At 39.7% G+C, this 26,834-nt stretch overlaps 1 protein-coding gene across 2 annotated transcripts in view; it reads right to left on the bottom strand.

Annotated features, from left to right (window-relative positions):
* The window catches only part of PIEZO2 (piezo type mechanosensitive ion channel component 2), a 320,283-nt gene that overhangs the window by 62,119 nt on the left and 231,330 nt on the right, over positions 1 to 26,834 (bottom strand). For both annotated transcript variants that reach the window (XM_063326530.1, XM_063326531.1), the window contains exons 14-27: positions 25,694 to 25,817; positions 23,818 to 24,068; positions 22,996 to 23,144; positions 22,086 to 22,259; positions 18,883 to 18,924; positions 14,534 to 14,566; positions 13,953 to 14,185; positions 10,968 to 11,128; positions 9,841 to 10,017; positions 9,538 to 9,663; positions 7,305 to 7,505; positions 5,344 to 5,548; positions 5,099 to 5,200; positions 4,462 to 4,627 (exon numbers count right to left, since the gene is read on the bottom strand). In XM_063326530.1, coding sequence (XP_063182600.1) covers positions 4,462 to 4,627; positions 5,099 to 5,200; positions 5,344 to 5,548; positions 7,305 to 7,505; positions 9,538 to 9,663; positions 9,841 to 10,017; positions 10,968 to 11,128; positions 13,953 to 14,185; positions 14,534 to 14,566; positions 18,883 to 18,924; positions 22,086 to 22,259; positions 22,996 to 23,144; positions 23,818 to 24,068; positions 25,694 to 25,817 — 2,144 coding nt within the window. The remainder of the gene's footprint in view (positions 1 to 4,461; positions 4,628 to 5,098; positions 5,201 to 5,343; positions 5,549 to 7,304; positions 7,506 to 9,537; positions 9,664 to 9,840; positions 10,018 to 10,967; positions 11,129 to 13,952; positions 14,186 to 14,533; positions 14,567 to 18,882; positions 18,925 to 22,085; positions 22,260 to 22,995; positions 23,145 to 23,817; positions 24,069 to 25,693; positions 25,818 to 26,834) is intronic.

Genomic DNA, 26,834 nt, shown 5'->3' with positions numbered 1-26,834 from the left:
CTTCACTGATTTTTCCCTTTGCCAATAGCAGCATCGAACCTTCTGAAAATTAGCTCACTTATTTCAATAGACCTCTTCAAATTTAGTGTAGAAGATTCTCTGGGTCTTAGTCCCTACTATCTTTGTCAAGTCGTCTGTAGGACTGATACTGTCTCACTATCTTACCAGTAAGGTCTTTCCTTCATGCTTCCATCTGCTTTAAAAAATCCCAAATCCATAACTGTGTCATTTGTTGAGGCTCGTTTTATTAGCAACAAAATGTTTATCTGCTTTATACAACAAATATGATAGGAAGCATGTAATGATGATTTGCAGATCCTCTCTCACAAACCTAAGTTAGAAGTGTAGTTCCAAGAAAGGCATTACAGCTGCCTTTGAGAGACTTCACCTGACTCACCTGGTGGTGGTTCCCAGGGTGCAGGTATTAAAGGGGATAGTTCAATGACTGGCTCTTAAGAGGAAAAAAGTAGATTAAAATCCCCGATTTTTTTCCCTTTCAACATCAAGGAGAACATCTGAAAACTGCTTGGGAACTGAAACAAGGATTTTCCAGCACTAGAGACTGTGGGAAAGGATTATCCTCAGTGAAGTCACTTTAAATCCTGTTTCATTTTAAAAGCTCCTACTTCTATTCTTCATTTTTATTTCTGTTTCAACGGCCTTTGGTTGTGCTCTCCCTTGGGGTCAAGCACACGTCCCCTGAGAAATCTGGGGGTGGAAAGACAAGAAAATTTCAGGAAATCTCTTCCTTAGACTGTATTTATCATTGTTGAGCTCAAGTATTTCTCCAGAGAGAAGAAAATTAAGCATTTGGAAATATGCTCTTTTTCTGCCACTGTTCATACTCCAGTTAAAAGCTTTTTATCCATGCCTACTAGAACACTGACCAACTGGCATCTTCTCAAGGGAAGAGACGTATCAGAAAGGGTGATTCAGTCCACAATGGCTACATCTTTTACATGGCAGTAAATGCACATCGGGCTTCTCAGAAAACACATGAATACTAGGCACTAATTTTTTTATGCTTTGTAATTTATTCATAACCAGGTTGTCTTCACTTATTTATTTGGTTCTTTCTGACTGACTTCTGGAGAAGTTTTTCATTTTTCATTTCACTTGCTTGGATAAGCTTTGAAGCAACTTCTTGTCCGTGTTACTAAATATTTAGACCATTCTGAAACTTCTGTGGCAAAGTGCAAGAAATGTTTTTAGACAAAGTCCTTTCAGTTCCAAATTGTCCTGGATGGAGGCCAGATACATACATTTTCTTCTGAGGTATATCTTCGGTGAATTCTCCAGAGCTTGAGAGTCCTTCTTTTTAAAGATTTATAATCCCTAATAAAAAATTCAGTCACTCTAAGAGACTGTCCAGCCATTCTCTGGAGCTTCTTTGAAGCAAATTAGGCATTTAAGATTGCGTATACACAGTGCAACCTCTCAAAAATAACATCATCGAAAGCCTGGGAAAATCTGCATCATAGTGAAAGCACTGAAGGGCTCAAAGAAAGGAAAGATACCATCAACAACACAAGATATATTATGCAACTCATACTAAAGAAAGGTCTGTTTATACCTACATACACCGTTCTACAAGTACATTACAGATTCAGGAAGCTAACAGGACAAATAAAAAAAAAGTTACAGCTTACCTGCCCGAGCCTCTACAAGAAAGGATATCATAAACAGGAATTTCCTCTGTTCCTGAAATTAATGGGTTTTCTATTCATTTGATGGATTTTTCAAACTAAAATGTCCCTGTTCTGCTTCTTTCTCTGCCTTGTTCTTTTCATTCTACTTCTTATTCACACAACATAAAACTATCACATGAAACAGTCGCACAGATTTACGTATTTAGCTGGAACAAGTATAAAGTGAACCCAGTTTATTTGTTCAGCTCACCACTACTAACGTGATTCTTTGATTTTCTGTTTGTTGTACTCTCCACAGGCTTCTTACTGCTTAATACAAGTTGCAAACTCCCAATTAAACGGTTGCATATCATTAATCATCTATACACAGGCCTATTTTGTCAGCACATGCCAAGCAATATGTTTAAATGGATGTGATGCCACCAATGACTTCAAGCTGATCCATACCATGCATACAAATCAAAACACAGAACTCAACCCAAAGGACTGTGGAGAGGCAGCAGGCCAGTTCAGCTTGGACTTTACTTTCCATTATAAACTTGACTCTGATTCCCATCCAAAATCTTCAAAGAATATCCACTGTGCTTCAAACTTTTCATGCTTGGCCATTTGGGAATATCTTCTACAGAAAACCAGAAATACCTATCAGATACAAGGGAACTGGTGTCTGATAGGTGCCAAAGGGGCTGTTTAAAAAGCAGTGATTTTTTTGCCTCTTTTGCCCTTCTGAAGATGGCCTTAAAACACATTCTCATCATTAGTGATTTTTTTCACAATGTTTTTTTTTTTCTGGATTAGGGAGGGAAAATTTGATCTTTTCTTTCTGCCAGCAACCGTGTCACCAGTGATGGTCTTTGTCAGTGTGCCTGATGCAACTGCTGTCTTAGGTTTTGCTAAGATGGACAACACCTCAGGGGCGAGAAAAAAACTCAGGCAATCCTCCCCTACAACCAAATGTCTTTTGGAAAGCATCCCCACTTGATGGAGCATTTTGAACAGAGATTATGACTTCTCTCTTTCTGCTTATGTTACTGGGTCCACAGTGTAGACTGGAAATACTCAAGGAGGAGAACTCTTCACCGCAGAAGTGACTATAAATCTCTGGACAAATGAGTCAATTGAATGTGTTTCAATGGTCTCCTCTTCAAAGCTATTTCAAGACACATTTGGCCACCACTTCTAACAGAAACAGTAGGATCAGCTTAAAGATCTTGAGAAGGGCTTCTGGTGATAGCACTTCTCTGGTAAAATAAATAAAGGTCTATTAGCAAAAGGGAGATTTTGCTAGACATTAGTTCATTTTTTTAAATTCCTTTCACATTCAAACATCTGTTAGTAACATGCATTCAAAAAACAAACACCTAGTCTGACAAAACACAATAGCTAAGAAATCTTACTCTTCACACCTATTCTTGTAAAACTGCATCAAACTTTCAGAGACAATTTCAATTAAGAGTATGCCCAGCACAAACCAGAAGAGCTGAGCTAATCCATGTTTGCTGAAATGATCACAGAGGAATGGCTCCATTGTTTCACGATCATCCAGAACAGACTGCCTCAGGCTCTGCCCCCTTTTTATATTATTCACCTTCTTGAACAACCTTACATGCAATATTGAGAAACAGCAAGACACACCACTTGTCCTCCCAAGACACTTTTAAGGTTCTTATGCCTAGATGAAATAGCACAAAGGACAGTCTCTTATATTAGAGTATTATTTTGACTGTACTTAGACAACAACTCAGCAGGACATGACTGATGAGTTTGTGGGATTAAACATGTACATGGGCAAGTTCAGACTACAATGGATTCTTGCTAACATGCTTGTGTTTTGGGGGAAGCCACTCAGGTGCTAAAGTCCACTGTAAACACTGCCCTACAGAGCATTCATGGAGGGAATACACGCTTTCAGGCAAATTTCATAGAATCATAGACTGATTTGGGTTGGAAGGGACCTTAACATCTAGTTCCAAACCCCCTACCATGGTCAGGGACACCTCCCACTAGACCAGGCTGCCCAAAGCCCCATCCAGCCTGGCCTTGAACACCTCCAGGGATGGGGCATCCACAACTTCCCTGGACAACCTGTTCCAGTGTCTCAGCACCCTCAGAATGAAGAATTTCTTCCTAATATCTAATCTAAATCTTCCCTCTTTCAGTTTAAAACCATCACCCCTTGTCCTATTGCTACATGCCCTTGTAAAAAGTTCCTCTCCAGCTTTCTTATAGGCCCCCTTTATGTACTGGAAGGCCACTACAAGGTTTCCAGGGAGCCTTCTCTTCTCCAGGCTGAATAACCCCAACTCTCTCAGCCTGTCCTCATAGCATAGGTGCTCCAGCCCTCTGATCATCTTCATGGCCATCCTCTGGACCTGCTCCCATAGATCCATGTCCTTCTTATGTTGCGGGCCCAGAGCTGGATGCAGTACTCCAGATGGGGTCTCACCAGAGCAGAGTAGAAGGGCAGAATCACCTCCCTTGACCTGCTGGCCACGGTTCTATTGATGCAACCCAGGATATGGAGGTATCATTTATCATTGAACATCCCTCTGGGGAGAACTTAAAACAATCATCAGAGTTAGGAAGACTTGTTTTTCATCTGCCCTTTTCTGAACCAGAAGCTGATTACTCAGAAGCTAACTGTCTGCTGTCTCATACAGCAGTGAAAAGTATATTACAAGATGGGAACATACATGAATATTTGAATATGAATTCCAAGTAAAATTGGAAGCTGTGAGAGTTACTTTCACACTAGAAAACTTTACAAAAACGAAGCACTGTGTTTTCCAAGTGTTTAAGATTCCGTTCTTACCGGCAGTGAATGAAGTCAGGAACAGGATTATGCTGGCTAAAAGATGCTGCATCAAGATTCATGCAAATTTCCACATTATCTCCAGCCATGATTCGTACCGCAGCTTTATTTTCATCCTCAAATGTCTGCCTTTGTAAGGATGCACACAGCAGCAACATGAAATCATCTAGGAGAACGCAGTGGTTGGAAGGAAAAATTCAGTCACTAACTTAGGTGTACGAAGTGGCGATGATATATTATAATGTAGTTACCAGACTGTTTTCCCACACTTTGAACCTCCAAGACTGTGCTATTTTCAACACATTTAACACCAGTTTGAAGTTCATTAATGTATTTTCTTTTTTTTACCTGTCGTCTTCTATGATTTTTATTGAGAAATAAATTAGAAAAGGGGAAATAATTCATACTTTTTGATGCCGCTTCACTAAACATGGAATCCAGAAAAACACAGATGGAGAAATTACTAATTATTTGAATTTTTCTGCTACGTACAAAGCCACACTTAGTATTCAATCTCCCACGGAACATGTCAGCTTGCTACTGAAGAGTAAATAAAAGACTGGCTTCAAATTTCACTGTACAGATGTTTTAAGCAAACACACGTAAAAAATTCACAACTATGTGCTAAAATACTTACAGACAAGGAAGACAGGGTTTGGTCTCACAATGAAGTCTGGAAAGTATAACCACTTTATGATGTTGGAGTTGAAGTTGGCATTACCACTTCTCCATGGATAGTCTGTATGACAGAAGCATGCAAAAATGCAATCAGTACTTTATAACAATTACTTCATCCTTTTCTTCTGAATACTTATCAATTTTCCAGCACTCTTCTGTAAAAGCAAGCAGCAGTAATTGTCCATAAAGGCTAAGCGTCCTTACCTTTACAAGGAGCAGGTGGGATGCCAATGCAAAGGAAGTACTGGAATGTAATGATGCATGCCAGAAAACAGCAGTATTTTGGCCAGATCTCTGCAATAGCTTTTCTTCTACGTCGATACAATACAGCAATCAGCCAGAAGGCATGAATCATGGCATAAAAATCCATTCGTTGGCCGATTACATTCACTGATAGAAGAAAACAGGTCTGGAAAAGAAGTAAGGAACCATAAGAACAATTGCAACCTGACGGTTAGTCAATGCAACAATGATAAACTATTCTGGATACTGACAGAATGCTTAGACACGTGCTGGGGCTGACTGCAGAAACCCTGTGCAAACCAACATGCTAAAACAGTTCATATCACTCCAACAGCAAACTTCCCCACCCCACCAACCCAAATTTTCAATACTCTTCTATGAGTGTCAGCTACATGAATACAGCACTAAAGCAGGTTTCCATTATGTGATATCTAAAGATACAGAATGGAAAGAGTGTCATCACAGTAGCGATATGTGAAATGTTTAATTGTTGCCAAGCAAAGCACATATTACACAGCCATATATTTTGATAGCACTTACAGATGCAAAAAAGAAGAGGAACCATTAAGAATAACAACAAAAATGTATCCCCATGCGGGAACCAGACGAAAAGGGATTTAGACCATATAACTTTTATTGGCTATAGACAAATCCAGTCAATTGCTCTAAGGCGGATTTAGTTCTCCATTCTTCTAAAGGTTCTGCATCCCAGAGCATCTGTGTTCTCCGGCTCCACTTAAAGTAGTCCCTTCACTCAGTGCCATGAAGTTTTCAAACTTAGTGAATAATTCATAGTGAATCATACATTCAGTGCACTTCACTATTTTGATTTTCTCTCTCCGCAGATTAGGATGAGGTTTAAATTTATTTCCCAAAGGAAATACCTTGATGTTTAATTTTAATTTTCACTCATTCTTAATCCTCAGACTTGCTGTGAACAGTTTACTCTGTTTATTAAACACTACCAATGTTTAATAGATAGCGTTTTATAGATAGGACAAGAGCATCATTATGATTAGATTTGGGATGCATTAGCCTAGGAGTTGCCTTCTGCAGATAGCCACAGAAATTTGTGAAATATCACTATTTTTACAAACATTTTTGAAAGTAATTTCATGTGTCTGTGAACAAACAGATGAGGTAAGGGAACAGAGATGAATCTTCTTTTCTTTTTATGCTGCACTTGTTCAGCCACAGCTTGCCTTCGAGGCAGGTTCAGTTCTGATGTTTTGCTGCTGGACTGGCTAAAGCAGAGAGAAGCAATACATTAGCTGAGCCTAAGCCCCAGCAGTCTGGGCCACTGCTGCTGGTAAACACACAAGCAGGTCTTCTACTAAATAAGACACCTACCAGACATTTAGGATACATCATGAATCTTCAGAAAAATCCTTTCACTCCTTTGTACCTGCCTCTCCTCATTCTCTGTGTTTCTCTTGTCTCCTGAAAAGTTCTTTGGAGAAAGAACCAGTGGCGCAAAGCAGCAATAACCTTCGCTGGAGCCCTTGCTCCTGCAGGTTGCTAACATTTCTAGTAACAAGTATAAAAAAGAAGGATGCATTTGTGCAGCCAGAGGCAAAAGAAGCTTAGAACTGTTTAAACAGAGACAGCTAGCCCCTGCTTTCTTCTTCTTCTCCTGCAGTCCGTGGCTGCCTCTGTGTGTGTGTGCATGAGAGGGCATGCCTCAGTTCTGTCCCTTGTCCCATCCATTATCCCTTTTGTTGAGTTATAAATAATACATACACAGAAAAGCAAGAGGAAAGGCACTACTAGCAGACAGATAGCAACTGTGGCAAGGTCTAACATGAGTGATAACTAGGAAGCATCCAGCTGTCAAACGTAGTTCAAGCTAGTATTCAAAAACAATGCAATTAAAAGGTTTGGAATAATAGTCTAAAAAAAAAAATTAATATACAGTGATTTACCTCCAAACCAAACTTGTAGAAGAAATAGTTTATGAAATACTTGACACAGTTTACCAGTCCATCATCCAGATGTGCTCTTGTAATATCATGGAAAATGGTTTTAGTCACAGGTGTGGTAAGGTTATTTCGACATCTGTAGTACTCTTGATGACGGTAGATTGTAACTTCAAAAGCCAGAATAGCCAGCATCAGCAAGTTATTCTATGGGAGACAAAATCAGAAGAATATTAAATAAAAATCAAATCCACAAGAAGCTATAAAATTTTCTGATAAGCATAAAGCCGTGAACATTCAAATAGATGTTACCATTGAGCACTTCCGCACTCCAGGATGCACTGGCACCTATTCCCAGTTACTATCATTGAAGTAAAGTAAGATTTCTATCTCTTCTTGGATTTTGATGACACATACTGACTTCCAGAAGATACATTTAAAGACATTCATTAAAAAATACTATAATGAACACTAGTTGTGGTAAGAAAGGGGAGGAAAAATGCATCTCCCATCCATGTGCCCTCTCGTATTTCATAGCTTCTCTTAAGATATCATGCTTTGCTTTGCGGGAGATAGAGGATACAACCATACGCAAAGTCAACTGCACGGGTTCAGCTGGCAAGCACTAAATTCCTAAAACTGCATGGATGCTGGGTAGTGCAGATATATCCTGGATACTCTTTTAAATGAACAGTCTATCTGCCAGTCTTCACTCAGGCACAGCTCCTTTTGCCCCAAAGATTCTGTCCCAGATTGACTGGGATGCAATCTTGAGCGGCTCTGACGTGTTCTTTTTTCTCTCAGGAGGGAGATCTTCCCTATGCTCAATAGAAGAGAGGTATTAACCAACTCAAAAGTTGGCTAAGAAGATCAGTTCGGATAAAGTCCCTCAAGGAAGCCATCCCTGAAGGTGAAGAGGCAATCTCTAGATCTCTGTTCACTGAGAAATATTTGGGACAAAAGTGTCCTGAGACAGGTGCCACTGGGTTTTCTTTTTCATTTGAGTTTTGGGGTTTTTTTTGACAAGTAGTTATTTTTCCTTTCTTTCCTTGGGTTTCCTATTCTTGTTGGGGAGAGTTTTACACAACCTATCATAGATAGGCTCTTCACCTCAACACTGCAGACATTTTGATTGTCACTTATTAAAGAGACATAACAGAAACACACCCAGACTTGAAGCTTGGGACCTTCAGGTCTAGCACTGAACTGAATTCCTCTATGTAGAGGAGACATTTTGTTTGTTAACTCAATGAAAACCCTTCTAGAACGATTTCTCATCCCAAAGTATTCTCTGTATTTATACACAGTATTTATAGCTGTAAAGCTCCTAGCATCAAACCAGACACCACTAGGCAACTTCGTTCTCCATGCAGAACCTCTTGGCTCAGTAATTGCTCCTCCCCACGTATATTCTTAACTGGGAGGTGCACGGCTAAGGGAGTGAGAGGTAGATGCACTACCAGGGCTTAATACATTGACCACCAGAGCTTGGCAGGTCTTCCCTACACAAATAAAGCACACAGACGTAAGCTCTCAAGGAAGAAAGGACAAATAAATCTAGTTAGATCAAAACTTGCTGTTGTCCAGTCAACAAATTTCTGACAACCTTAAACTGTGTATACAAAATTTTGGAGATTCTTTAAATTAAGAAGAGACATGCAAGCTTTGCCCCAGGAGTTGGTACATTTTTATTGTAAGTCGTGTTTTTTAATCAAGACAGGAATAATAAAATATTGCTCACAGGCATCAACCAAAAACAAAAAGAAAAACAAAAGACATCCATTTACTAGTGTCTGAATGAATTATTCCCATAACTCATTATATTTTCTAAGCTGTGACTAAGGAATAAGCACTTAAAAAAATTAACTGCTTATGGCATATACTGTCATTCAAGGCAATTACTCCAACTAGACCCATCAGTCCTTTGGTACCTGAAAGCTATGTACCTCTTAATTACTTAGAGTTCTTAAATATCACATTTCTTAGAGTGCTTTTAACAGATGGTAGAGTCAGAGAGCCATATTTCTACAAGCAGATTATCTTAATTGGTACTGAATCCCTTCTGGAAGTGTCCTGTGTAACAGATATGGCTTTCTGCTGTCTCTTCTCCTTTGTACTTCCTTATTATCAATGGCTTGCATTACATTTTTTTTGTGTGGCAGATGATTTATTTCAAAGACATTGCTAATTTTATCACAAATATCTCAATACAATACATACAGATAATTAAAGGAGTTACCCTTAAATACACAAGCAGGGGATACGACTTCCGCAATCCAACCCACTCTGCAGGATCAACCGGGCCACTGTAGAGGACTGAGGTTTTGAGTTCTTCCAAATTTACCTTAGTTTCATTCTCTCCTGGCTAAAAAGAAAATGCAACAGTTTATAAAAATGAGTTTAAGGCTGCTTGGGGAGGGAATGATAATCAACAATAACACATCAGGTGAACTGTATTTTTCAGTACTTGATATGCTTCCTATTGCTCTTCTTTATTGAAGAAGACAGCAGTCAAATCTCTTTAATTTGCACTTGTACTCACCAATGTACAGTTACTGGAAAAAGTGCTGGGATCAATAGATGTGAGCTGGTACAACATTTTGCAGACAATAATCACACACGTCCAAACAGTGCAGATACTTGATGCCAATGGGCGAAACTGAGCATATGGCAAAGCAAGAGCCCAGGCAATTAAAAACACAAAGTTAAACAGAGACACCTGAAAACACAAAAACAGTATGGAAATTACATAGAGTAACAAGAGAACTGAGAAAGTTTGACCTTTTCCATAGTAATTAAAAAAAAAAATCATTCAAAAGAAAGGGACACAGAGAAACTGGGAGAAAAATACTGAAAAAAAAATTACATCAATATTCACAATAACACAGACACAAAGTGATAAGTGAGGCAAGAAAAGCTTAATAGTCAGTTTAGGAAGTAATTTATCTCCTGCATAATAGTAATACTATTGGACCCACGTAACTGCATACCCACCCTACAAACAGACATGAAATACGAAGGGCCACATGCTGTTTCTGCTGCTTTAGTACACATGAAACAAAGAAGGGATGATACAGATCCGTGTGTCTGTGGAACCCACCTTCATCCTCTTGACCTTTTTCCCCACAAAGATGTGACAAAAAGGATTTTTTATTTTGTTTTTCAGTGAATCCTGTCCTACTACCCTGTTCAAGGAAGGCTATGTCAGGTAGAGAACTCGCACTGCCCACAACAAAGGCACAGCTAAAGATGTTCCTCCCCTGTTCTTTAGGCATAGTTCCATGTTCCTGTTTCTTCAGCATCAGACCCAGTTTAAGTAATTTTCCTAGATGTTCCTTCCCAAACCTTTTCTATACCCTCCATCCCTGGATGATGCCCACAGCCTGCTTGAGCAGGGGAAGGATTGATTCTTGAGTCCAAAGAATCAGACTAATAAAACAATAGCTGGAGAAAGGGGGAAGGCTGAGAATATCTAGGCAGATAGATAGACTATCACTGTGGAAGATGTCAAGGCAGGTCCCCAGCAACTGACAAGTCCACCTGGATCCCAAAATTTCACTGATGTCTGACATGAGGAAGGCATCTCCCTACACTTGGGTGTGCTGCTGCACAGCAGATGCTGACAAGCCTCCACCAAGGGTGTGATTTTAACAGGGGGTGTTTACTTGCCTCTTTCACTGTGACCCAGATGATGTAAGAGGAAACGATTTTGATGATGTGCAGCTCCAACAGCCACCACACAAAGACTTGCATCTTATGAAAATACTCCAGGAATTTCAAAAACAGCACTGTAAGGCGGTCAATCACCAGATGCCACTTGTTCCTTAAGTCTGCAGTGATGTTCAAGCAGAACCATTGAGAGGAGAAAAACAGAAGGTCTCTATAAAAAGGAATGCTCCAATAGACAACAGTGAGCTTTCTACTTCTTTTCTAGGCCTTAGAGTAAGACAAGGAGGTTAATAGTATGGCTCCACTGGTTAACTAAGACAAAACGCGGCTGAGGCCCATTTAGCTATGGCGCTTTCCCTTCTCACCCACATTCACTGAAAGGCTTTGCTTGCCAATTCTGCTTTTATTCCTCTCTAGCAGAGCCCTTCTTGGGCTTCATTTTCCTTCAGTATCTTTGGACCTAAGCTTAGGGATCCCATCCAGGGACTAGATCTGAGACACTCCATCCCTGGCCCTTATCCAGCTCAGAAAGAACAGGATTTTGTTTGATGTTTGGAAGCTATGGGTCTAGTCTGTTTTCAAAAAGCAGAGACTACTACTATTCAGAAAGCTTTTCAGCCAACCTGGAAGAGATCCATGCACACTACAAGTAGGATTCTTGTCACATGGGTTTAGACAGCTAGACTACAGATGTCTTCATAGGTCAGAGTTATCTAAACTTTCTTGCAAACAGCATACCCTCCTAGAGTGTGATTTGTGCCATCTCCGGACAGACATCCAAAACAGGCAAGTTGGATATTTCTCTCAGTTGAAAAGCGAGCTTTAGCAAGTTCAGACCCTGAGGTTGGGTGAAAGTATCCCTTCGCAAACAGTATTTTGCTAAAAAAGCCATCCTCCCAAATAATACCTCAGTGAGCAAGCATGTGGCAACACCTATTACATATGAGTATATATGACAATACATATGCTGAACAGTGCTCTCTAAGTGATGTGTTTGCTTCTCTAAGTTGCTAGTTGCCGTGGGCTGGCTATAAAACTGTTTCAGCAGGCTGGTATATATTAGCATAAAGTCTTCACACTGTATTAGGGGTTTCAGAAGAACCGTGGAGATTAGGAAGGATTTTGTGTGCTGTGAGAACATTCTCACAGTTAACATCAGAGAGGGAAACATTTGCAAGTGACACCAAAACACATCACTAGTAAAAGCTGGTTAACTGGTAAAAATGCAAAGGAGTTAAAAGCTTCGGTACATAATTATTTCAACTGATCTGGTTATTTTATATATAAAGCAAACCAAGATGGTTATTCTGTGCTTATTTGTGTGAAGAACACATGCACACTTGTGTGAAAAAGCAGACTTTTGGAATACCTGACAACCAAATTCCATTTTTTTCTCTTCTGTCTTTTTTTTCTCCAACCACAACTTACAAAATCCTAATAAAAACGCTGTGATGTATATTCCATGAGTACATAATTAAACCTGACAAATTAATTAAGCTATAGAACTCCAATCCTACATGTGTGCTTTTATAGGCACAATGAGTTGTATTTAAGGAAAGTCTTTATAGAATTAGATGCTCTCACTCATTGTTTTATTGCACTTATTTTAATTTGTAGTGTTGCCACCATGCAAAGTATATCCAGACAGTGCCAGTTAAGTGGAGCAGGCAAATAAGACAGAACTGTGGCAAGTTCTGTCTAGCATGTCCAGGCACTACATGCACAGGGGATAAAATATAGAGCTGACTGCATCCATTGAAAAATTGTGCATCATCGTGTAATAAAGGCTGCACACTTGAACATGTTAAAATAACCTCAGAACTCCAGCCACATGGCTATATAAAAAATGATATACCCCTTTGGGAGAAATAACTGCATGTACAGCTTAAAGATGGATCACACATGGCAAGTAGCACCTCATGCTATTGCAAAGCCCCACTCGCTGCAGTACAGAAAGGGGTCCTAGGGAGAAGACTGCAGTTCCCCACTTCCCTGCTTGCACATGTCACTGCACAGGGTAACCTCCACCATCTGGCCTCTGTCCCCAAGCCCTTCCAGCATGTAGGGATGGCCAGAGTGCAACAAACTCATCACTCCTCACAGACCATGTAAGAGCTGGCCACGAAAGGTTTCCATGGCCCGTGAACACCTCTGTGAGGGAAGATGTCCAAGCCAGAAAAGGTAAATAGTTTCAGCTCAGCTTCCCTGGGGCAGCTAAGCCAGATGCACTGCCATTTTGCTTTGACAAAGACCCTGTCCCTGTTTATGTGTCACAGTCCTGTGAATATTGGCATGAGCAACTAAAACCGTCGTAAGGCCATTTACAAACAATACGGCTTCCTCAGGTGTTAAATGCTCTTCCCTGGTTTTCATTCATGGCTTGTATTACAAACTGAACTATGGAAATAATTCATGTTAGGAGTTCATCTTAGCAATATCAAGGATATAATATCATTGGTCTTACCCATGTCTGCCCTTTAGCATTTTTATGCTCATCTGCCATCAATTACACATTCCATATTCAGAAGTGAAAAGTATGACACTAATGTGCACATGAATAATGAAGCAAAGCCATTGGGACTTCCGGAGTGGAGTGCCTTGAAAGCATACAGTATCAGAGATTAAATATGTATGTGTATTTTCTTTATTATAAAGAGATTTCACCCTAAAGGAGTTCTTAGGATTTGGAGTAACCTCCTATTAATCCGATCTAGACCACCTAGAAGAAAGACATGGGGTTTCTTTTGTTTTCATCCTCTCAACATCCTACAGAAACAGGATGATTTTTCCCTAAAAGAGACCGTAGCCTGTTGAATAATTCACAAGTAGTCATCTGCTCAGTTCAGGCTCTTTTGGCGAAGACTCTATGTAAAATTCGAATGAAAATCTGATGATTGAAGTAAGCAGGGATGACCAAGAATGAACCACCTGTTGCCACTGTTAACTAAGGATGAGGAGGCAAAATTTGCAATCTTCAGAGCTTACCTGTAGTTTCTTCTTCCTCTGATTCATTGTCTTCATCATCATCATCTTCCTTGTCCTCGTCTTCCTTTTCTTCTTCTTTTCCTTTTTCGACCCTCCCTTTCCCTCCCTCCCCCTCTGGCTCTTCCATTCTTTTCTCACCAGCCTCTTCCAGCATTTTATCCTCTTCCTTTTCTCTGCTGGCTGTTAAATTCATCATAGTTATGTCAGGCAGGCTTCCATCTTGGTGCACCAGTCTGTTGGTAAATAGTAGCATGTCAGCAAACTGAGCAATAATGACATCGTAGTCTTTTTCTTTTTCAAGATGTATAACTAGAAAAAAAAAAACCCCGTTCATGGAAAATGCCTTAGAGGTGGAAAAGTTAATGATTCTGGTACTTCCTGCAAACACACACTGCAAATTGAGTTGGAATGTATTAGTAACTACTTCTCACTCAGATACTAATGGTTAGTTAGTAATGAGTGGTATTGACACTTAAACTTGACATTTTCCCCGCTGGAGAAAATGGTCAGAGTTTAAGATGTAGAAGCATGAAATGACATTGTTTAAGAGGAAACATTTCATGACTTCATAGGGGACTTACTCATTTTGGTGGTTTGGTATTTTTTTCTTGAGGCTGCTCAAAGTAATTGGAACAGAAAGAAAAGGGAGATGAGAACAGAGGGGTTACAGAAGAAGGTCACCAACAAATATATCATGCTACATCACAAGTCATAAAGCATTCTCCTGCTCCATCTGCAGAAGCCTTCTGATGCCAAGAGCATGCCATCATGACATTCACAGGGCGCTTCTACAAAGAAACATGGAATGGCAGCACAGATGGAAAGGGGGCAACCTATTTACAGCAGCGCTAAACATGGTCAGTGCTGTACCATGCTGTCAGTAATGCAGCTGAATTGTCGTGAGTATCTGACTGATTACTGTAAACACATTTCCACTTTCTTCCAATTGAAAGATGCAGCTGGGAAGCCAAGGAATTTGCAAATTTTCTTACAGCTATAAGTTTGGGAACAAATGAAAGAAAAAATTCCATGGCTGTGGCTTCAGTGTATTTTATCATGTCTGTCTTTGATAGTGCCATTCATTCTCTCTCTTTTCTACATGCCACTGAGAATTTTTCTTAGATTTCTAACTGTCTCTTACTAAATCTATTAATGGTTTTCAGACTACCAAAACTGGGATGCAACTGATTTAACACAGAAATGGTATTTCTCTATTGCCACGGTGCCATTTCTTTCTGAGATTTATTCAGTATGTATCTTCTTTTACTGAAAAAAGAGACATTTGCTTATGGTTTCAGATGTTTTCTTTTTTTTTTTTCCCAGCTGTGCTTTTGGGACTCACCTCCCATATTTGCAGAAAATCCATTTTTCCTAATTCTCTGACCCTATGTGCTTTGCTGAGCACAGCTCTTACTGCCACAAGCAGTCCCTTTGAATACGACCCCTTGCAATAAATTCTCCCTTTGTCAAGTGCATATCTATATGATCAGGTCACTAAATGTTTAGTTATGCTATTGAAATTACTACATTCCGCACACTTTCAGGCATCTGTTAGACTGTTTTAGGACTAGTGCAAGTAACTTCAATATGCTACAGTACCACCTCAGGGATTTATTTTTCATTATGTGAAATTCTGGCATACTACCATTTAGACAGGAAATTCTGCCAATTTTAACTAGGATTTTTACAGTTCAAGAAACTAAAAATCTAGTTTATCAATCTGATCATTAAAAAATAAGGGTAGAATCAGTTAATGAGAAAATCAAACAAGCATAATTATTTTTCATATATTTGGGAGTTGCAGTTTCTTCAAGATGGAAACTTTGGTGGCTCAAATTGGTGGGAAAAACTACAGAAATTTTTCTAAACAATTCTGAAGTAGAAATACCATACCAATTACCAAAAAGCAGAAAAGACAGTTTAAAAGCAGAAGTTTAACAAGACAGCCAAGCACCAGATAATCTCACTGAATAAATACAATCATGACAATGACTACTAAAATCCTTCACCGTGGATTGGACAATGAACCTGAGTGTTAAATAACCTGAAAATCTCTTATACTCAACAATATATTGAGTAACTTTGGCTACTGAAAATAGGACTTTTTGTCTGATACACTTTATTTTCATATTTAAGCTGGTCTATATACTAAAAGGCTATTAAAATCTCTGTAAAATGACTAAACAATAATGTTGCCTAAAATGACATAATTTAACTTTGCACATCTACCTAAAACTCTAATGATGTACCAAGAGGAGGGTCATGTCTAAAGAAGAGAGAATGAATCTTCAGTTCACTTCAAATGTTATGGAGATTCTCGGTTACAATAAATCTTCAGAGTCCATTTAAAAGGCAATGCCCGATGCAATGAAAGTATCCATACAATCAGACAGGTTTTGCAATTTGCAAATGCAATTTTGCAATTGCATTGATTTTAATGAGGTATCTTCCCAGCTGACTTTTATAACGGAAAAACCTACATTCATGCTGGTGTAAATTGAGGACTTACTGACTTACCTCAGTATAAATTGAACAGAAACACAGTAACCCTGTAAGATTTTGTATGAGAGGACTCATCTTTCTCTTATTCATATAACTCCCATTCATATCTGGGAGATCCAGAAGGTGATGGGGTTATAAAGATGGGTGCATGCAATATATATACCTGAAAAAGTCTCGGTATGAGCTTAGTTTTCAGTATGTCAGTGCTTAGTTCTACTGGCATCCGTAGGCTCGAGCACGGGACCACATGCTCAGGAGAACCAAGGCTTCATAAAAAGCCCTGCCCACTATTTAAAAAGTTAGTCTACTAGGAATCTTTCTTCTCAGACTCCTCATTTATTGCTATGGTGTTTGTCCCTCTTTTTTTTTTTTTCTTATACTACAGATCACATATCATGTAACAGACAACATTTAGATATTAGGATCTAAAAACCGCACCAGTTTAAAATATCTAAGACAGGCTACCCATACAGGCTTCCCAGCTCGTCAGGTGTAACTTCAAGTTGGAAAGCACATACTGGTGGGACACTATCAGAAATAACAGAAAGGTAGTGTGTCTGGTATGTAGGAAGAGGAACAACTACATAATAATACAGACAACAAGCCTTGAAGGTACAGCCACTAATACTTTTAACTGAGAGCAGTTCCTATCCCCAAATTCATTAAACAGGGTATCAATAACAAGAAGTATACTAGCAGATCTAGTTTTAGGCATCCAAGCAATTTCAGAGGCACTAAAATCAGGCACATGCCCCATGTCCTTGCTGGACTCCTAGTATTTTCATCTATTTGTAATTTGCTAGAGCAGAAGATTCATTAATAACAACTTACTGGATGCATTATGAAGCCTCTTTATCCTTTGATATTTTTTTTGCAGTTTATGAATTGCTTGAACCCTTCTGGCTAAAACAATTTCTTAGAATACCTGTCATGCACAGCCTTAATAACAGAACGCTTTCTGCTCTGGAGAACATCAGTGACCCATCTCCTGAATATTTGGCGTGCAAGATTCAAAGCAAGCACACAGTGCCATACCTCTATAGGCAGGGCCCTGAGCGTTTCCCCTGCCCTCACAGGGGGCTTTGTTGCCTGCATCCAAGGCCACACTGATGTGTGATGGGGTATATGCAAGCCAGGAAGCCTTGGGGCAAGGGATCCCTCTCCTTCCTTTGGGAGCTGCTTTCACCCTGAGGCTCTTGGCCCTACATTGCAGCTGCATCGCAGATGTGTGTGTGCTGGCTCCCATGCCTCCCTGGCACAAAGCCCGACGCACAGACTGATTCCCTGCCTTCACCTCCCATCTAGCTCACCTCCATGGACTTGCTGGGAGCTCTATGGCTGTGGCTGACCCTGGTTACCATCTGTAGACTGGATCCTCACCTTCAGTTGATGGTTCCCGTTCCTGACTCCCCATGGGAGAGAGCCCAGCCTTGCCTCCTGGCCGTGCACCTCAGCTCTTGGCCTGCCTGCCCTCGCCGAGCTGCCTGCCCTCGCTGTTCCCTGACGCATGGGCTTCCTACAGACCGTGTTTCCAGCTCTGGTGAACTTTTAAGAACCCTGGCCTAAACTATGTGATGACATTTGAAAAAGGAGTGTGAACATGACATATAAATTAAGTTCTTGTTAGAGCAGGTAGTCACAAATATCTAAACAAGGAGTTTTCTTGGCTTTTCTGTTTATGTTCAGTAGCGACAACAAACTCAGAAGTCCTTCTATTCTCGGAGATGATTAAACAAAAGCCCACATTTACTCCAGTCAAATATTTTGAAAGAAATCTAATTTATGGAAATGTTTTCAAGATGACATTTATAAAGGGATGATGATGATGGCAATATAGTCTTTTGTAGTTTGGACACTGCAGCACCCAACTCAGCCTATGAATTAATATCCTTAGCATGCAGTGGTTTCAGTGTACTGCATGTTCCACTTTGGTCTCTGAGTCAAGAAATCTCAGTCTGTACAAACTCATAATACATACTGCAAATTTAATTGACCTGGCCCTCAAACGCCCTTTCTTAGGTGCTTGTGGGGAAGACAGGGATGTGTGTCTGTGTGCCTGTCTGTATGTGTGCACATGCAAGCATGCATCTTTCCATGCACAAATAAAGGGTAGAGAAACGAGCCTCCTCAACCAAGTCTGTTGTCTGCAGCCAATTACAAATAGCACCAATTATTCCTGTATTGAGGCATGGGCAAAGTTTAAGAGAAGAATTCCCATCTGGGAGATGAACTCACAATGTATACATATGCAGGAGAGATGTATTAACTGCTTCACCAGCTTTAGGAGACTACCATACCTGAACAACATTCTCTGCCTGCTTACTTCACAGTACTGTGCAGCAAGAACATTGTTTTAAGGCAATTAAGAAGCAACAAAAAAAGTTAAGGTATATTTGTTTTAAAGGAAAGGAAGAATTGAAGTACCCACCTATTAATTATTAGATATACACGGCCATTGACTTTGGCATGGCTATGAGGTGGGAGATGAAAGCACAAGAATGCATGAGATGAAAATGGGAAATGAATTAGAGAGAGAGAAAAGGAAACCATTAAATAGGAACAAACGCACTCTCCTGTCTACCAAGAGAGACACATTGTCATAACAAAGCACAATTTGAAAGCTTAACACACACCATGCAGTGAAAAGTCTAGGAAGCTGATAAATGTAGTACTTCAACGTTTAGACAGCGTGCAACTTCAGTTAGAACTGCAGGTTCTTCTCATAGACCCCAAAATGTGAGAACAACCCCTACTGCTTTATCTCAAGTAAGCCACAGAATATTCTGCATATTTTTAAAAAGAGCTACTTTGCTTCTTTTTTTTATTCGAAGGTGATTATAATGGAGCACCTTACCATAGAAATTATCTGTCTCACAGCCTTTATCTCTGCCATATCATAATTCATGGCGCAGCAAGGAAGTGGGCTTGGGAAGTCCCAATCAGAGGGCTTTTCTTTCTCTGGCAGGTGTAAAATTTACCTTTATAAATCACCTTTATAAATAGTGAGAAGTGCCTCGCTCTGCCACTTACAGTGCGCCAGTTTTTGTCCCCTCTATTTGCAGCTGTCAGAGCCTTACTCTTGAACTCTCTCTGCAAACTTTGCTCTTGTGAAGCAGCATCTTAATACATGAACAGTCTCAGCAACTTTAACAGGACTCTTCAGTTAGACACAAACATAATACCATAATCACACATGGTAGTTCAATGCCAGATGGAGGAACTGGAGCTGCTTTCCCTTTAACTTTCATGATGAGCTCTCACTTGCTCCGGCTGTTTTAACAAGTTTGCAATTAAAAGGATTGAGTTCTGTCTGCTTAGTCAAAATTAAGGTTCAGTTTCCTTATCTAAAATTTTTTGTTTGTTGCAAAAGAAGCAGCATAAAAGCAGTTTGGAAAGGTAAACTAGCTGTTGATTGCCAGTGTTTTCAAAGTAAATTAAGTTTTAGTGGCTTTGTAAGAAAACTGCACATATACGTATGAGTCTAATTTGTGTTTTAATTGTTCCTGCAACTTATTTCTATTGCTAGCATTACTGTTAAGCTGAAGCTGGTTGTTGTGCTACTTCTTACCCAGCTTTATGCACCATCAGTACAAATATCAGCTGAGCTTTGAACTACGAAGTCGGCTGATGCTCAGTGATGATTTACTGCATCAAGGGAAGAAACACCTGGATCTTCACACATCAGGCAGTGTTAATGGTAGTACAAAGCAGAAAAAAGTGTTCTGATTTGGATATTGGACAGATTCGTGAAAGTTTCTGAGGAACAAATGATATATGTGATAACTGTGATTTTGAAACACTGCAAAATGGCAACTGTAGCATATATGCTACATTTAAGAGTTAAAAATATCTAGCTACTTATCTGACAGCTCAATACAACCTAGTACACATTTTCACTGAAAAAATAGCATTGTAGTATCAAGACAAAAAAGCTAATGATATCACATGATCCTCTTCACCTGCCACTTTACTTCAGTAAAAAGTCTGATGTGACAACTAATGTCTACTTTCAGCACTGTACCTCCAGGCTACTTACTCCTGGCAAAATATTTTGCTCTCAAGACACTGAAAAGATTTTGTGTCGTAAGTATCAGTGGTTCCACCCTTTGGGAATGATGTGGCTTTAGATACAGTGATTCTCTGCATGATAACCTTTGGAGACCTGTGTAGTATTTTGGTATCTTTGATGTATAATAGAAAGATGTGGAAGTAGTGGTTTCACAGGCAGAGGGTACTGTACTGTGAACCCACTTAAATCCTGGGAGTGCCTCAGAGTCTGGGGTTTTTTTTTCAATTTTGTGCTTACTAGATCGCACTAGGAGGGAGGTGGAAGCTGTTTGTACATTACTCAGGACAACTGCAAACCCAGGAAAAACCCCCATTTCAGCTCAGACACCTATCAGGGCTCCGGTTTCAGGGCTTGGCTGCCCGCTTCAGAGATGTTAACGTGCACTTGCTGCTGCACAAGAAGTCTGCTCACAGGCCATTTCAAAGGGCCCTTGAATCTACCACCACATTTAGCAATTCAAGAAAAGACAAAGGAAAAGGTATTATGCAAACAGCCATTAAAAAAATGTAGGTTTAAAAAACCCCACAACAGTGTTAGGAAATACAGAAACTGGAAGCATTCTATAAATGTAGAGCTTATTCTTATGCACTGATCATAGGGAACACAAACATACTTGTACCATACACTGTAAACTAGCTTCATATTAAATTGAATGCATGAAAAATATCTGAAACGCTTTTGTAAATCTAGCAAGTCCTAAAGGAAAATTCTCTGTTAAGATAAACTGTCGTTATTCCTCAACACACTGTGGTGTATGTGATGTTATGCAGCTAGTCCCCATTCAAAGAAGTACAGTTGAGTTACACTTATCATTGGGACAGGCAAACACTCTAGAAATACTGTCTAAATGGATTAGTTTCCTCAAAGAATTCGAGTAAATGTCATCACATAATATGACACTATGTACTATTAAACCATTTCTCTCTTATACTCCTGGAACAGAATCCTAGGCCGGATGTGCTTTTATGGAGGAGAATATGGAAGAGTCAAACACAGGAAAAGTGAGGTTCCAGAATTGTGAAAAAATGCTAATGAACTTCTTGATGAGATTGCAAAATGTCTCAAAGACCTAGCACAGCCAAGGGTCAGTACTTTGAAAAGTGACCACATGTTTAGGATTTTTCCATTTCTGAAGTTCATTTGCCAAAGATCTCCTAATCTTCGTTTGGCCCTCAAAACGGACATTGAAAAACATAAGTGACCTAAATTAAAAGCCAAATTTCCTACTATTGACAGGACTTACAAAAAGGCACATACAGAAATTAAGCATCTACCTCCCATTAAAGGTCAAAGCCAATGAGATAAATACATAAATACCATTAGTACCTTTGAAAATGTACCCCAAAATGAAACACTTCAGTGTGTAGGGGAAAGTGGGAGAATACAAAAGTACTTTGGTTGTCGTTTATTTAGCAGGGTGCTGGATACTGAGCACCTTCTTTTAAAGCCAGGTACTCATAGCAAAGGAAAATAACATTTAATGAAAAGTGAGCATTTCAAGACAGTCAGAAACAGCATTTTCATACAGATAATCAATAGCTCCATTTAGTTTGTTTCTTTACCTGTATATAGTGTTGTCCTGTTTGCTGGTTACAGCTTTTAAATCAGTGAGCTGGAGAAACCGGTCATGGAAATAGTGAAGGTGTAAGATACACGCCAGTAGGAAGGAGGTGGGGATAAAGATGCGTGTGAAAAGCTCAGCCACAGAAAACTGTTTTAAGCCAAGGTCCGCTAGTCTGAAAAAAAAAAAGTAAGCTGCTAAGCCACCTTTTCACACGAAAACCTTTTTCTTGCCATGAAACATTATTACAAATCATTTGCAATAGGAAATAAGGCGCTGGTACTAGTTATGTGGGTTTAATTTTGAAAATTCTTCTAAATCAGCAGTTTTTACAATGGAAATATCTTGCATTTGGACTCGGTAATGCAGAGAGCTACTGTAAATGTACAGTCAAATGAACCAACCCTGCCATAAATCTCTTGAACCAGATGAGCTGGCTCTGACTGAAAGTCCTGCACTGGAGATCCGCTCATATTGCAAATACTCTCTCATGTAAGCTCCTGTCAAGAAACGCCCAACACATCACGAGGAGGAAGAAACACAGCCCCCCTTATTAGCAGGAAGGTATGTCCACCAGCCCCAGACATCTTGCAAATCTACCCTTAATCTCTTCCCAGATCTGGCTTCTATGGTCAGAGGTAGAGAGGAGTACTAGCACTGTATTGGGAACAGGAGCAGTGACAAGGCCTTGGCAGCAGATGAAATATGATTCTTTGAGCACCTCTCATGCCTTTGCTCACCTCTATTGTTAGATCAGTAAACCTATGGCTTCAGAGCTGAGCCAAGTCAGCTGTGCCTGGGGATGGTCTCATGATGTTTTCCCAAACAAGAAGGAAGACTGCTCTTAGAGCATTCCACCACACGGAATTCAAGAATCCAAAGAAAAAATGAAATTAATTGAAAACACTTACTTGTTTTCATCCAAGCCTGTCATGTTCTTCCACAACCCAGGGAATGACTCAAACTGGTATGTATAGATGAAGATAAGCACCAACATCGTGTAAACAACCACTGACATCCAGAAGTATTTTAAAATCTTTCTCCACCATTCATAGTGCACCTGAAAATCACACACTAAAGATGTTGAAACAAGCTGAAGGCAAAGACACTGACAAAAATACTGACAACACCGTACTGGCAAAGACTAAGAATACTATTTTTCCTAGCTGGCCTGAAGTAAATAACACTTACTCAACAGCAGCCACAGTTCTTTGAGATACAGTTTTTACTCCTGATACACATGCACTCAAGTATGGACTTCTGTGTAAAAATGTCTGTTGGGACACGGCCACAGACATAAAGGCCAGGGACAGCTTCGGTCACTCAGTTTCATCACCATTAGGTAACGATAGTCAAGGAGGAAGGGGACTCCATACGCATTGGGGTGTGGAAGCTGTGTGGACCAGTTGTCACAAAATCTGGTGACTACATAGGACATGCAGAGGCACAGAATTTTCCCACACAAGTTACAAAGCTTGCGGTGATGTGGGGTGGAGTCCCAGAGCAGACGTGTGTATTGTCTGCATCTAATTTATGTGCACCTTGCCTGTCACTATAATCAAAAGCCAAAGGAAAATCAGTCTTAACCCCTTCAAATGATTTTATTATCTTGTATCTAACTAAAGAACAGGCACACTGCTTATGAATTCTGTTTGGAGCTACTTTACTGTCAAGTTAAAGGTATGAACCATTGTATTCAAGAACAAAATTTAGTTAACACAGTTCTCACTTACCTGATAGAGGGCCACACAGAAGAGGAACAGTACCATATAGATGATTTTGTACATGACAATTCTACCCTCAAAGCTGACAAAGAAGAACATGCCCCCACAGACGTAAATCCAGTACTTGATGAACATAGCCATCACCAGCTTCCCCAGAACTTTCATAATATCCTGTTCATCCTCATCATCCTCTTCCTCTTCCTCCTCCTCCTTCTCCTCTTCCTGTTCTTCAGCCACTTCTCCCTCTTGCAACTCCTCATCTGCAAATACAGAGTCACATTTGGCCTCTGTTTTGTGGACTTTTAGTAAGAATTGAAATGGGAGGAAAGTAAAATCTCTGCACACAACACAGAAACTCAAACCACAATATTCACAAGAGACTGTATTTCTGAACTACATGCCTCCAGAGCAGGGGAAAGAGTTTTAACTTCATATGAGCTTCAACCTGCTCCTGGAGCCATGCGGTGCATAGCTATACGTCCTTACCAGACACCCGTCTTCACTTTGAAATTCAGGCAGCTGTACTGGAAATTTAGAGCCTAAGGGCTGTATAATGGATAACAGTCAAAACACTTGCCATGGCAAAACCTATACTCCCAGGCAAGAAACCTTTTAAACCGGAAAACAAAGAAACCACCAGCACCACCAGAAACCTCTCATCTTGAGTTTAAAGTTTAAACTCTCATCTTGAGTTTGAACCTCTCATCTTGAGTTTCGTCCTTTAGAGAATATTGTGGTTACCTCCGAAAACCACAAGCAAGAGAAAACACTAACATAAAACCAAAAAAGCTTAAAAAAATACAAATGCTGCCCTATTACACTCCTGTTCTTCAAAGAAACAGCTTCTTCTGCTGTACCTGAGCCACTGCAGAAAAGACAAGCTGCTTTTGCCCTATGAAGAGGTCAGGATCCCACAGTTATTAACCTTGTGAGACTTGTGGAGGGCAGGATAAGTGCTCCCCCAGTAGCAAGTACACATAAGCAAGTATCTAGAGAGCAGGGCACGTCAAACTCAGAGCATGTAGCTGTAATGCTTTTCTTCACTTTGAGAACAATATCAAGACTTCACCACCAAAAGGCTTGCCCACTCCCTTTGTCCCAGTCACCATCGGTCTTCTCAGACTCCTTCCTCACTCTTGCCTTGCAAATCCTTGCAGTGTCCAGCTCTGACACTGATCAGACGTTTTACTGAGACAAACTCAAACAGAGCGCTACATCACTGCTTCCCGGGCTGGCTTTCTGCCATTTCAGGGAGTTGAACTTGTTCAGATCAACATCCAGAGAGACAGAATAGAACAAGAACGGTTTAGAGGAACACGTGCCCGGTAGCAAAAGACAGAACAGGCCACTGAGCTGTTAGATGAGCTGAAACTGTAGCAGTAAACTTTCCTCTCAGGTATGCTTCTGATTGCATGAGCCCCTGCACTGAAAATATACACGCTTATTTTCCCATCAAAGTTACTAGTATAACTTCTGGTTTTGTAGAATTGTTTACCTGCAAACACAAACTCCAAGGAATTTAGCAACTGACTTTTCCTATGTAAACTCTTCTCCTGTGGTTAAACTCCTACAGCAATTAATCTGCTCATTTGAGTTGGGACACAGGAGTAAACTGATTATTTGGAAGTTCCATGACATTTCTCAAATGAGTCATATTAATTATCTTCCATTTATTTGCAGTTCAACAGTAAAGAGAATTCTCATTTTATTTGCATTTCTGAAGTTCAAAAGTGCTTTATTTTTATACCCAGAAAGATAGTTGTACATAGATTTTGTAGTCTTCCTTAGCTAAAACAGGTATCTTGCTAATTGCTTTCAGCATTACAGAAATGCAGTAACTGGAACTTTTATCGTGACTGAAGGACTGAATCAGACATGGCTTTACCTTTTTCTTCACTTTCTTCATCTCCAACTTTGACCTCAGATAAAGTAGCTTCTTTTAGCTGAAGTGCTTTTTGTTCAGTGAGGTGCTGCCTAAGCAGTAGCCAGAAAGTAATTGTGAAAAGAATCTGCAAACAAAAATCAGAACAAAACCAACAGACTAATTGCATATCCTACATCCTGATAATACAAATATATGTTTTCATAAATTTTGCATGCCTTTGTTTTCTCTGTCCATCAGAAAATGGCAATGATGGCACCAATGTCAAAGTGCATCTTTGTGGAAGTTAAGTTATTTAGGAAATGTCCTGCATTAAAACCAACTTTATTTCATTTGCACTTTTCCATTGAGTAGTAACTTCTCACTCTGCATCTTTTCTTAAAGGTATTTAGCTATATAGTTCCATTCTCCATTATGTTCAGTTTTCAAGGATCTTCTCATTATATATCAATTCATACAACTTTCGTCTGTCCATTTTTGTTAATTTTTCCCTTTTTGCAGGGAAGAAGCACAGGCAGGTGAGTGTATTGTCATTGTTAGGGTTTGGTATATATCCCAAGTCTTTTGATTTAGGAGGTAGGGGTTTGGGGTTTTTTTGTGTGTGTATGGTTGGACTCGATGATCTCAAAGGTCCTTTCCAACCATGAAGATTCTATGATCCTATGATTCTATGATTTGGTACTCCAGGTGCTTAAACATAATTAATTTAAAAATGAATAATTTCTTTGTATGTCTTTAAGTTACAAAAGACACGGTCAACTGAATGTGCCTTGCATTTGGAGCAGTTACAAGATTTGAGATGGCTCTTAATTCTTTAAAGACCGTTAAGAGATGATAATTCCATAACAGCAGCATACCTTAGAAATAAATAAATCCCTTTAACGAAGAATGCATTTCTGTGTTTTGCAAAAAGCTAAATTCAACAGCTTGCAATACTGAGAGATGGACAAAATTCAGAAAACAGCATGATCACACACTTGATTTTATGTTTACATTCTGCAAAGTTTCCACCAACTTCGGTGGTGCAGAACAAGGGTTATTTCAGTACTTTATAGGCTCGAAGAATAAAATCTTAAATAGGAAACATGTAAGAGCCAAGTATTTTGCATACAATAGAATGACAAGGCCAGTAGTAGAACGTAAA

The sequence above is a fragment of the Chroicocephalus ridibundus genome, chromosome 2, assembly GCF_963924245.1.
Source record: "Chroicocephalus ridibundus chromosome 2, bChrRid1.1, whole genome shotgun sequence".
Classification (NCBI taxonomy): domain Eukaryota; kingdom Metazoa; phylum Chordata; class Aves; order Charadriiformes; family Laridae; genus Chroicocephalus; species Chroicocephalus ridibundus.
Note: the sequence above shows the minus strand (reverse complement) of the source record. Positions and strands in the feature narration are given on the sequence as shown.